The 13,268-nt window shown below is 41.6% G+C and overlaps 1 protein-coding gene across 8 annotated transcripts in view; it reads left to right on the top strand.

The window, feature by feature from the left end:
* The window catches only part of TAFA5 (TAFA chemokine like family member 5), a 494,345-nt gene that overhangs the window by 104,061 nt on the left and 377,016 nt on the right, over positions 1-13,268 (top strand). For 6 of the 8 annotated variants that reach the window (XR_004406012.2, XR_004406011.2, XR_004406010.2 and 3 more), the window contains exon 2: positions 3,529-3,615. The exons of 1 other annotated variant lie outside the window; for it this stretch is intronic. Coding sequence is in view for 2 of the 7 variants with exons in the window: in XM_032985108.2 (XP_032840999.1) it covers positions 3,529-3,615 (87 nt within the window). In the remaining 5 variants the exon portion in view is untranslated. Of the gene's footprint in view, positions 1-3,528; positions 3,616-12,778; positions 13,223-13,268 lie in introns of those variants that run through there. One more of the 8 variants, XR_004406015.2, reaches the window with a different exon arrangement.

Genomic DNA, 13,268 nt, shown 5'->3' with positions numbered 1-13,268 from the left:
TCTACTTTATAATGATACAGTGAGGTTAAACTGCCTTTTGGAGTGCAGTTTCACTTTAGTATTCAGAACAGGTGTAAACAGTCATAAGTTTGAAAGCTGTTCCCAAGGAAAGAGAATAGAATTTTTATAGTCAGACATTTGAATAGAAGAGATACCTCTCCTGATTCATCTAGTTCAAAACATGGAGGATTATTTACATCTGTGTCTGTCTCACAAATAGTGTATTCTATTTTAAGCACTTCTCATTACATTGTCTAAACTACCTCCTCAGGCAAGTCATTCCATTGCCTAATTGCCTTTAAAGTTAAACAGTTTGCTCAAATGTCTACCCTATTTTTTCCTTGTGGATATAAGCTGCTCTTTCGGTCTGTCCTTTCTTTCTAAAATAACCTTCACTCATACATGTTCAGTTCAGATTCACAGTGCAGTTATAGCAGGTTAACAAGGTATTGCTTTAGAGCTGATGGGAGGTAAATTGGTAAGCCACTGTAATTTGATTTGATAATTTGCCTGGCTGAGTGCTGTACAGTATTAAAATCTGAATATGGGGCTCAGAGCAATAGCATCAAGGAGAAGGAAAAGAGTATCCAATATTCCCAAGGACTTTGTGAGGACTTGGTGAAAATACGGGTTATACGTCCTGCAAAGACTTCATAAATGGTTTTGTTTTATTATGGTTTGTTTTGGTTTTATATGTAGAATCTAGTGGCAGCAGACAAATTGTGGAAGTAATGGATTTGGAAGATTGTGAGCAGTCCCTGAGGACAGTGAAGAGGGCCCTGCAGTTTCTGAGGCTCAGGAAACAAGATATCTGTTGTTCATCCTTGTAAAACTTTTTAATTTGGGGGCTGAGTTCAACCAAATTTCTCAGAGAGACAGAAGTCTCAAATATAAGTTTCAAAAGGTTTGTGAATATAGGTGATTATTAGGAGACAGAGACCCTATAAATGTCCCAGTGTGGGAATGGATACTATGTCCTCTCCTACCATATTAAATATAGAGAATCAACATGGTGTTACAAAATATCCAACTGTAGGAAATTACAAAATGCCTGCGGTCAATTACAAGATGTAAACATTCAGGAAAATAAGCCTAATTTGTTCTGGGGTTCATATGATCGCTTGTTACTAATTTTCAGTTTGCTGTGAAGTCCATCTCTGCACTATTGTTGTTTGAATATGTACTGAATAGGATTGCTTTTAATAAAGTTCCCATATGAGTGATAGTGGAAATGCTTTGTGACATGATGGCTTCTCAAGATGAATATTGTTTTAAAGTTGTGGTTAAGACTTTCCTCATAATGCAGGAGAAGAGAGCTTTGTCTTTTTTTTTTTTTTCCTCTCTGAATATTGGGAGTTGAATGGGGTTGATATTATCCTCTATTACACACGTACATAACAGATACAACTCTGGACAGAAGAACTGAAAATGAAAGCAAGAAGTAAAGTACACCACTGCAGCATTGTAAAAACTTATTATAAAAGAGAAAACAAGCATCAACTACTAATCTTAACTTGGATTCACAACCATCAGGCTGCTCCCAGCCTCATGTATCCTGTCTTCTGGGTTTAGCTAAAGACTCAGTACTGCCATCTTTTCTTCCAGTTTGTCAGTAAATGCAAGACCTGTGTTAGGGGATTCTTAATCAGAATTCCAGCTTTTGTGGTATAACTTCGTGCAGGATTGAATAAAAAGTATCAATGAAGTCAAAGAGAGGAATCATCATTAACAGTTGTTAATGAAACATTATTTTCACTTAGATGTTTTATACCATAACATCTTTTTTCAAATTTTAGTTTATTTATGTTTCTGTTTATTAGGGATTATTTAAGTCAGATCGTTCACTACCAAAAATTTCCTGTATGAATATATTTTCTTAGTAGACTACTGCCATGATAATAAAATCTCTACCAAAATATCCAGGAAAAAATGTAACTCAAAGGATTACTTTTATCTTCTTAAAAAATAGGAAATATTTTACATTTTGTGTCAAACTAATCCTCTTTGATACACTGTATGCATCATACACAAAAAAACAATTGGGATGATAAAGATTAATATAGTTTGAAAAAAGCAGTTTAAAAAACAAAAGATGCCTGTTTGAAAAACTCAGTTCTGATAGTTAGCCAATTTAAAAAGATGAGCATTCACAAACAGTGGAAAATCTAAATTTCTGTTAAAATTTTTTTGTTCTATGTTACCTCTGTCAAAAGGAAGATGCACATCTTTGCCAGTATGTATGGTAAAGGAAAAGACAACAGTTAAACCTACTCAAGCTACTACAGCTGCATTACTGTGTTTTAATGACAGCCTTCTTGAGGATGCTTTTCTGTATGAGAAGCAGCAGGGTACATAATCTGGAAAGAGTAAGGCCTTTTCCTTATGGCAAAGTAAATTGCAGCTATTTCTCACAGTAGGAGGTCATGGGTCATATACTGATTCTATCCACTTCGACAGGCCAACATTATTGATACACACTTTCATACCTATGGCATGTCTTTAGGATTGATGCCACTTGCACATGTTTACATCAGCTGAATAACTTCTCCCTTGCCGATCCCTCAGGCAATACTTAATACACAATTAGATGTTATCTTGCTCGTACTGTCTAATATTTCAGTTTACTAGATAAAGTACACACCTGCTTCTCATCTCCTCTATATTGTTCTGAAGTGATTTAAAACAAAACAAAACAAAACAAAACAAAACAAAAAAAAAATAAAACAAAAAAAAAAGACTTTAAAACCTAATGGAAGAAAAAAAAAATCTGTTATGTGTAGGCAAAGAGAAGAAAACAATAAAAAATGTGGGTGGCATTCAAAATAAAGCTAAAATATCCTATTTAACCATAACGATTATTCTAGTTAGTATACTGTCTTTTGCTAGTCCCTTGTTTCTAGAAGTAATTGTCATGTGTTTTGGGAGTTTGATTTGTTCTGGTTTTATAGAATTCCATTAGTTTTCTGTGAAAAAAGTGGGGGGGTTTTTGGCATTGTTTCTTCACAAAGGAAAAAAAACAAAAAAACAAAAAACCAAAACCACATAGCAAGCTGTTTGTGTATCCAACATTTGGTGGCATTAGATTTTGAGATTTTATTTAACACAGTTTTACTATGAAAGCTATAACTAGATAAGTGCTATAGACTATACTATATCTCCTTTATGGGGAAGATAGGAATACTTAACCTCTTTCAAAGAGAGGAGAGAGGGGGGACAGAGAGACCCTTTTACCACATTTCAGTTACGTCAGATGCAGTTGGATGCGTTTAGCTAACTTATATCTGATATGATGCAAAAAGCTCTTCTAAAATCAGTGAAGGTCAATTTTATGAATACTGTGCTCAACGTCTTAAAGTAGCTGTTACATACAGTAGGATGACTGTAAGGGGAAAAGCCCAAGTCTTCAATTCTAAATCTTCATGTTTGCGGGCTGTTAGACCCCCTAATGTTGTAGTTTATTCTGTGTTCATTTCCTTTTGCATTTTCAGAAGTGATTTCAATTGAATCATTTATGGTTCTTCCATTCAGATTATAACAGCTATTTTGGAGCGGATAACCCTCAATGGCTGTATATGAGACATTGCCCGGGGTGCTTCCAAGATGCTTTTGAGCTGGGTAAGGAAATTACTGAGTGTTGACACATTCTGAAAGCACTATGGCATGGATTGAGAGCATATAGTTTATAAACTGTGTTACTGACCTATTATTCTGTGTATTACTGACAGAATAGACTCTACCAGTTTCATCTGAAATGTCAAACAAAATGAAATAAACATTTTTTTGTAAAAAAAAACCAAAACAAAACATAACAAGTATTTTAAAAAATTTAATATAATATCTAATCTCTATGTGGTAATTAATACATAAAATCATTAATTCATCATTACCCACTTCTAATGTGTCTACTTTTTCTGTAGTAGCCATTCAATGTATAATATATTAATGTAATGCCATAATATTACCATTATATTAGTATACTGGTGAGGTAAACCATATTCAGAGTTTTGCTGTGACTTTAGGATCAAAGCTAACTGTTTCTGTGGGAATGGCTTAACCAATATGCTAGTTTAAGACTTACACTCACATTCAAGCTTTAATTCCTGGATCATCTCTTCTATATACATATTGCCTTATACACTCCTGTTCAGTTAGGAGAAGTTAGCTATCATGACTCATTTGCCCTTTTGGATATGGACACAGGCAACTAAAAACATATGAGCTAGTGAACTTGAACCTGTGCATAAAAGACAGTATAGACACGGGGTGTTGGTGTGGGGCTTTCACTGAGTGTAAATTACGTGAAGAAATCTGAGACAGCTTTCTGCCTCTTGTTCAAAAGTCTGCTGATGGGTATCATGGTTGGGACAGTCCAGCACAGGTGTGATGCTAAAACCTCCCAGGAGCTGGCACAAGGAGGGATCTGTGATCCACTTCACTGCTTCTATATTTAAGCTTAAGCAATGTCCAGGGACACTGTATATTCTGCTGTAGAGAAGGATGTTCTATCTCTTATAATGGTTGTGTAATGCTCTTTGCAATGTTTTATCCTGCTGAAATCCAGCTGAATCAGCTACAACATCTCCAGGATTTTTACAGAAGTTAGTTCAGGCTGTGCACTGTTGCTAGCTTAAGTTGCAACTTAACAAAGATAATACTGCCCCATGTGCCAAGGTGGCTTTCTGTTAAATGCCAAAATCTTAGATGCTTCATTTCATACTGTAATTAAAGCTTTCTATTTTAAAAACAATGTAAGCATGCAGAAAAATTATTCCTATTAGAACAGCACAATTCAAAACAAAACCAAAGAGGACGTTTCCCTTTAAAAATATGATTTTCACAAATAGTTTTGTGGGAAGCTGCTATACAGTGGCTACTTCATTAACTGCAGTGAACTCTAGGCTGCCTAAAGTATCTGATAAAAAGAAGAAGTAAACTTCCCACAAAAACAGAGAAGCAAATAATATATAGGTTGTGCATGCAAGGGAATGTTATATTAATCTGCAGTTCGTGTTATTATCCCAACCCAGGTGTATATAGATGGGCCTCCAGTGTGTTAATTCTACAGAGTCCAGTAATAAATCTCAGATTACCTTGCTGTAATCCATTTTCATCCTACTGAACAAAATATTTCTTATACCATTTAGTATTAAATGGCCATATCGAATAAAAGCTAGAGACTGGCTAATGATTTTTTTTTTTTTTCTCTTTACTATCAGAAACTAGTGAACTATATTATACATGAATGGCTTATAAAATTATTGGGTTCTATTTCAGAATGACAAGCAAGTTTGTTTTCTAAGATTCGAGATTATAAATTTAAAACACATTTTCTCCCTTACTTATTCAAGGTTTTTGGAATTAAGTCCTAAACACAGACCCAGAAAAAGAGTGCCATAGTGGTAAACCCATTTTAATTTATACTTAAAATGTAATAATTGTTCATTTTGTGCATGTAACAATTTTCAACTGTTTATTTGAGGTTTTGAATAATTTTTAAAGCATCTGAACTTAACAATTGTCTTAAAAATATTTGTTTCCCCTCCACTAGCTTATTAGCAACCGAAGATTACCTACCTCTTCCCTCAGTAATATCACCCAGTGTGCTCAAATATTATAGAGACATTTGATGTTTCTTCCTCATATGTTCAGAACCTGTTCTAACTAACTGTGGAGGTACCTGGATTGTTCTGAATATGCTCCATTTTTACTGCAGCTCCCTCTCATTTACTACAGAACAAATCACTAATGGAAAGAATTAAAAGTGTTGATTGTGGCCTGACTTCATCTCCTGATAATTTTTTCTCATATCTATGTTTTAATGTGGAAAGTCAACAGCTAAATAAAAGTAAAGAAAATTCTCTGGTTAAAGTTCAAGCTATAGGTCAAAGACCTTATTGGTTAAGTTGCCAGTGAGCATGAGTTTGTATAGTAAAATTCAGTCCTATAAAATTTGGATTTTTTTTTTTCTCCCTCCACTAAGTTGGGAGGAAGCAACAAGACCCGCAAATGTATTAGCTTATTAACTTTTCCATACAACACTGCTATTGGCCATTCTATAAAGGTCTGCTGTGACTTGAGACATAGAGTGACTGCTTATTCAGCATGGTTTTCTCTCATTTTCAAATAAGAACTTATTAACTGGATGTTACAGCATTTTAATTGTGTGCATTTAGGCTAGACCCTCAGGAACTGATGCTAGAAATCATAATATGTGGATCATAACTAAATTCCATTAATTTCATATGCTTAATCACCCTGCTTATAACACAAATCCTTTTTCTAAAAAATTGTATTTTGAGAAGTGTTAAAAAATCCAGATGACCTTAAAATATATAAAAAGTAAAAATATGAGGATAAGCTCTCTCAATTTCATTGTGATGTTTGTGAATAGCCCTATTATCATTGGGACATTCAAGCCCATGCCTTGCCCAACAGTCTTAACTGTGAGCTTCAGTAGTTGTATGCTCTCTCTGAATTATCATAGAATCACAGAATCACAGAATGGTTTGTGTTGGAAGGGACCTTCAAAGATCACCTAGCTCAAGCCCTCTGCCATGGGCAGGGACATCTTTCCCTAGATCAGGTTGCTCAGAGGCCCATCCAACCCAGCCTTGAATACTTCATTATCATTTTGAGGCAAAAATCTTGCAACTGGAGGTAGGTAGAAAGGCCCTTGAGACCTTGTAGACTCTGTCTTTGAGATTAGTAGTTCTCCTCTTGGATGTAAATTGCTAGCTATTCAGTTCTTTTTAGCTATATGAAGACATTTGTAAAACAGGAACAGATGAAGGCCATAAACAAACTGGAAAAACTGGGAGTAGGAAAAGATGGACAGACACTGTAGTATTACAAGTTCTCCATTAAGACATGTGTGGTTCTGTCAATTTAATACTGAGTTTCTTTTCCCCCTCAATTATATAAAACTATCCATAGGCAGCCATAGCATATGTAATCATATATCATAGAAATTAAATCACATCATTTAAATGTCTCTTTCTCCAGACATTAGAATACTTCTTCCTGAACAGGTTGGGTGAAAACTTGGTACAACTTGTATAAAAAAATTATCTGTACTCTGGAAGGCAAGAATGAATTTCAGCACTGCAGGTTCTTCACACAGGATATGGTGCCCTGGCTCCCTCCTCATTGGCAGCTCATTCATTACAGCTCATGTATTTTCTCATATGCGTACTGGCACTAGTTCCTCTGGATCTGTACTGGTTGCAAGTACCATCAGTGTAGGAACTGGATTTTTTAAGGCTCTAAATTTTGTAATCCCAGATGAGTTGTTTTTTTTTTCTGTAGAAAATTCCCCAGGTCATAATGCTGTCATTGTTCTCAGTAGGAAACCTTAATTGCAGAGCTAGTTGGATAAGAGTTGGATTAGCTGGCAGACTGTTGTCTGGAAAATCTTTCAGCTGTGCAATGTTATCACTTCCCCTATGTCCCCCTACTCCCACCCCTGAGGATTCCTAGCCTACTGCGTTTGGTGAGATACATATGTTTTCCCTAGCTACAGGAGCTGTGAAGGGTTCCTCTGGGATATCTAAGTATAAATACCTAAGTGTGTCTTCAGTTGCTAGGTTATTTTTAGTCAATGGGTGGTTACCAAGTCATCTATAATTGTGCTGTTAAATGTGTCAGAGCAGCTACTGCAAAGCTAGGTGCTCCCTGTAACAGGTGGAGTGTGTAAGGTAAAATGAAAGAGGACAAAAGCAACATTCCAGAATGGAGCTGCTCAAAGGTTTGAATTTTATAAGGGGGGATTGCTTGATAAACAGATATAAGGAAGATGATCCATGAGTACAACATGGATGGAGGAGCATGGTAACACAGTTTGACTATACTGCCCATAGTACCTGTGACTAGCAGATTGTGTCATTTCAGATTTGTGTTTTGGGGGAATTTAACAGTGGTTCAAGGATTCAGAGTGGTCTTACAGAACCTTTCACTACTTCTTAGGCAGCTCCTATACAGCCTTTGTCAGTAGTAACCAAAAGCTCTTACCAACTGGTGACTGCTATGTGGGAGAAAGTGCAATGAGTTCCCAATGGGCAACTGTCTACATGACATGATTCTCTATAAATAGAAAAGACAAAGAAACTCAAGACTGAATAGAAAGTCAGCAAGATGGTAGGAAGAAGACAAGAACAGCAAAAACAGTACAACTGAAAAGCAAAAGGAAACAAAATCACTTAAAAAAACCCCAAAATATGAAAAGTTCTAAGTAGACATGATGCACTGTAGCAAGGAAATTGCACATTGCGTATTCTAAATTACCTAGGCTGCACTATCCATTTTATGATTTTGCCACTAGGTTTGGTCTGTCAAATAATTATTAAAGACATATTAACATATCACATAATTAGGTAAGTAAAGGAAAAACAAGTGAAAATTTTAAGTGTTCATGGAAGGAGATGGCCAAATGGATGTGTATTTGTCAATTTTATGGTGGCTGCATCATGTCACAAAACAGTGACTAACAGAATCTCTTTAGAGATCAACTTCTACTCCAGTGGCACTTCCCTAGCATCATTTGAAGATCTGTGATAAAATTTTGAGGACTACTGTAGTTGTGACTAGCCCAGTAGGAAAGAAATGTGAAACAGCCATTGCTGTGAAGACAACAGAGGGAAAAAGAAATACTTAAAGGCTGCAAAAACTAATTGGTGGAAATATATCCATCTGTATTCATTACTACGTATTCAATATAGCATCTATTTTGGTTAGATTCAGAATGGAAAAGGATTTATAATGCCACTTCAGGCATACGTGAAGGATGAACTGGGTGAATTTCAACAAAATGAAATGTTAAACTTAGTATCAGGAGAAACAATCCAGCTGAAAGAACCACTGGGCTGGAATAATCGCCTCAAGTGACTGGTGACAGACTATTGCCTGACTAACTCAAAAGTAACAAAAAAGAAATCCAGTGGGCATTGGCAAAGGTTTGGTCTAGATAACCTAATAATAGATATCGTCTGCTCTATTTTTTGTGATTCAAAGCCAGTGGTAGTTTCCAGATTCATTAGTGAAAATGGGCTAACGTCATCTCTTGCACTCCTGCATTTAGATCTGCATTGGCCATGCATAATTTGGAGTTTTATTGAAAGAACAGGAATAAAATAGTTATGCAAAAGGCATTCAACACAACTGAAAATACTAGGGGCTTAGTTAAAGGTATATGGAATACAATCTGAACATTACTGTTTTCCAGGAATTTTAGTGTGTATTTATTTATAAAATATCTCTATAGTGAAGAATAAATCTTCTAAAGATTGGTAGAATCTTTTCACAGAATTAAATGCAGAGTATAGATAATATTTTTAAATCTCTAGAATTGAGCAAAGGCTGCTGCCTTTGCTACAGAGTTCCAGTTTTAGTAGTGCTGTAGAATTAGATTGAAGTTGTGGTAAAAAGAACAAATGAGCTATATTTCCAAAAGAGAACACACATTTGGAAATTATGCGCCTCATTTTTGTGCTGCTTTCCCATAAGAACTCAGAAGAATTTATATCTCACACGCATTTGCTCTTGCTCCTTGATCATCAAGAAAATGCATTCCTCACTACTTTTCCCAGCTGCAACTGTCTTCTGTATTGGAAATGTCTTCCAACATCATCACCACCCGTTACCATCTTTCAGGTGCTGAGCATCTCTCCTTTAACATTAAAACTCAACTGGGAGAGTTCCTGTGGAGTGGTTCCCTGGTAGGAGCTGCTACAGGGACCACAGCCTTTTGCCTCTGTAATTACTTGAAGCATACGGGGTTAGAACTCTAGCAAAAACCTGAAAATTCACAGTGAGATAGTTCTGTAAATATCTCTTGGCCTAAGCAGCTTAAAAGTTGTTCAGTGGGTGCTAGTCCATTAGTTGGGGATGCAAATCTTAACAGGCAGAAAGATAAGGCGGAATTTCTGTCAGTGAAATTTATTCTGGAAAGTCTTCCAGAGAAGTCTACACTGGTAACTTGAGATATCTTTGATATTTTATGAATCTTTTTTTGCACGTGACAAGAAATTGAAGAGGGCTATTTTCAAACAGGGTTCACCCTATTTGAAAGGTCCAAAGCTATTTAGAAAACACAAAACCCATAGTGAACCATATTTAGTGCATCAAGCAGCGTTGCCAGGTACCACTGTCCCCTCAAATGGGAAGTCTTCTGGAATCCCTTGTTGCTATGAGACTAAGTATCTCTGTACAGTGTGAGCACTGAACCAGATTTTGCTCCCACTTACACTAGTGTGCATGCAGAGTGATTCCCCTGTGGCTGGGAAGCACAGTGCCGCATTCTGATGTCTTACTTGTGAAGGGGTCTGATCCAAAGCCCACAGAAGCTCAGGAGTATTTGTCTAATTCAAAATCTCAATGAAGTAAGACTAGTTTAAGATGGGAGAAGGGATATTGTCTTGCACCTCAAAAGCAACAAGCCACTTGGGGATTTTGACCCATTGACAGTGTGTTTTCACATGCTTTAAGTCAAAAAGGAAAGTAATGTGTAAAATGTTTCACAGGATTTCTCTCCAAACTTAGCATGTTCGAACTGAAAGATACATATTGCTTATACTGGTCCACATAAACTCTTAAGTTTGACACACTTTTAAGATCCACTTATCTGTGGAGTTAAAAGCTGCTGTGTCAGGTTTGTGGGGTGGTTTTTTTTGTGTTTGCTTAAGTATAAAATGTGTGAATTTTCTTTAGCTATTTGACACTTTTTTCTTTCACCTAGAAGACAAATAAACAAACAAAGCTGAACTTGAACTGTGCCCAAGCATGGCCAATTTTTCACCAAAGTGTGTATTTCAGAATGAAAGATTTACAGTGGAATATCTCTACTGTAGCTATGACATTGCTTTAACATTGCATTGCTATAATCTTCAAATATAGTAAATGCAATAAATGGGTTTAAAGGGATTTGTGTGAAGTTTAAAATGCAAAAGATAGTTGTTTTTAGCATTTCTCTGCACTATCAGTGAAAAAACATAAGACACAGGGATGAACACATCCTCGAGAACAAGGGAGATGTTTGCCTAACAAAAATACTGGTCTTTTATTAATCTGTCCTTCCAAGCATCTGGAAACCCTCTCGGTTTGGTTGTGGGGTTTTTTTTGTTTGTTTAGTTTTGCTTAAGAAAATAGACATTGTGTTACAAATAAAAAGATAATATAAAGTTAAAAATGTAACCAAATTGCTATGAAAACAAAGTTCCTAGCGTGAAAGTGTTCCCTTACTTGATTTATACCCTCAAAACTGCGGATGTACTTTCCTGCCTATCCCGGACTAACCGGGATGAGGCATCGGCCGCCGACGCGTTACTCCGCGCTACCCTGTGCATCCGGCCTGAGCAGGAGCGCAGCAACTTTCATCTTGTCGCGGCGGGGAGGACCCGGGCCAGGCCGAGCCGTGCGGGACCGGGCCGGGCCGGGCCGGTGCCGCCCGCCCCGCCGCCTCCTGCCCGCACCTTTCCGCGGTTCCCGCTGCCCGGCCGCTCTCCCCCCGCGTTCCGCGCCCGTCGCTCCCACCCTGCCGACACCCGCCCCGGCCCCGCCGCGCCGCGGGGCTCGGTCCGCGCTTCTGCCCGCGCCGCACCGCGGTCCAGCGTAGGCCGCGGCGCCAGGCGCGCACGCGTCGCGGAAGTCGCGCGGAGCAGCCGGCAGCGTTTGAGAGCGAGAAGGCGCGGAGCCGCACCGCCTCCGCCGGCAGGAGGGGCGCCCGCGCGTGTTGCGCGGCCCCGGCAGCCCCTCCGCCGCCCAAATACGCACAGCCGGCAGCGCTTCGGCGCGCAGCCGCTCCCCTGCCCTGCACCGCCCCGCCGAGTCGCCGCCGGCCGCGGGCGCGGAAGGGAGCTCGGTCCCTTACCGGGCTGCCTCCGCGGCGCATTTGCCCCCGGCCGGGGCTGCAGCGCGTCTCACCGCGGCGGGGCCGAGCGCGCAGCCCCCGCGGAGCTGCGCCGCATCGCAGCACCTGCGCGGCCTCGCAACAGCAGCCGGCCGCCGCGTCTGGGTCCTTCCCCTGGAGTGGAAGGGCGGCAGCCTTGGCCCTTTTTTTTTTTTTTTTTTTTTTTTTTTAATTGATGATGTGATTTATGGCATTCTTTCATTTGCGTTCTTGTTTTCCGTGGGGATGGCTGCAACGGAGGCATCAACCTGTAGACCGAGCGAGCTCTGGCCGTAGCCCGGCGCCCCGGCTCCCAGGGCGCTCTGCGGTGCCACCGCCGGTCAGCGGCGCCGGGACAGGGCACAAACCCCGCGGGCGGGCGGCGGGGGGGGCGGCGGGGCGGCCGCGGCGCCCGGGGCGAGAGGGGGGCTCCCGGAGCCGGGCGGCGGAGGTGCGAGCCCGAGGGGAGCCCACCGATCTTCGGCAGAACCCCCGAGCGGCCCCGCGTTTGCGGGGGATGGCGGGATGAACTGAGTGTATCGTGTGTGTCCCGCCCCCCGCAGCGCCGCACCAGAGAGGATCCCCGAGTCGGGGGAGGAGGAGAGGGGGGAGGGGGGGGGTGGGTGCAACAAATTGCCGCCAGCCGGGTAGAAGTTGCAGTGAAGAGAGATCCCTCCCTCCCACCCCCCCCCCCCCGCTCCCTCCCCACCCCGCTCGCTCTCTCCTCCCCGAGCCGTGGCAGCGAGCAGCGGAGCGGCGGCCCGAGCAGCGAGCGGCGGCGCCCGCAGCTCCGGCGATGCTGCAGCGGCTCCCGCCGAGCCTCGGCGGGGAGGGCCCGGCCCCCGCACGCCCCGCTCCGCCCGGCGGCGGCGCGCCCTGAGCGGGCGGCGGCGGCGGCGGCCCCGCGGCGCAGCGGCCGCTGTTGCGCAGCCCTGCCCGGCGCTGCCGGCCTCCCTGCCCCCGCCGCCCGGCGCGGCTCGGCTCGGCTGAGCTCCCGCGGAGACGGAGCGCTGATTCATGGGGCCCCACGCCGGCTGCCTCGGCGAGGAGAGCGCGGCGCTGCCGCTGCCGCTGCCCCCGCGCGGGGTGTGAAGCCCCGGCCCCTCCTCCGCAGCCCCGGGCTCGCCCGCCCTGCTCGGGAGTGTGGTCCCTGCCGGGAGCCGCCGCGCCTGGCGCACAGAGGGAAGCGTTGATGCATCGCTGTGGAAATTCATTGTGTGACTTTCTGGGTATTTACTGAGTTTCAGACCGAGATGCAGCTCTTGAAAGCTTTATGGGCACTAGCAGGAGCAGCGATCTGCTGTTTTCTTATATTTGTCATCCACTCACAGTTTCTTAAAGAAGGTAATTATATCTGCATGTCTGCATACCCTGTTCTTTAATACCGAGG

The sequence above is a fragment of the Tyto alba genome, unplaced genomic scaffold, assembly GCF_018691265.1.
Source record: "Tyto alba isolate M040663 unplaced genomic scaffold, T.alba_DEE_v4.0 Super-Scaffold_2, whole genome shotgun sequence".
Taxonomy (NCBI): domain Eukaryota; kingdom Metazoa; phylum Chordata; class Aves; order Strigiformes; family Tytonidae; genus Tyto; species Tyto alba.
This window is presented reverse-complemented; position numbering and strand designations above follow the sequence as displayed.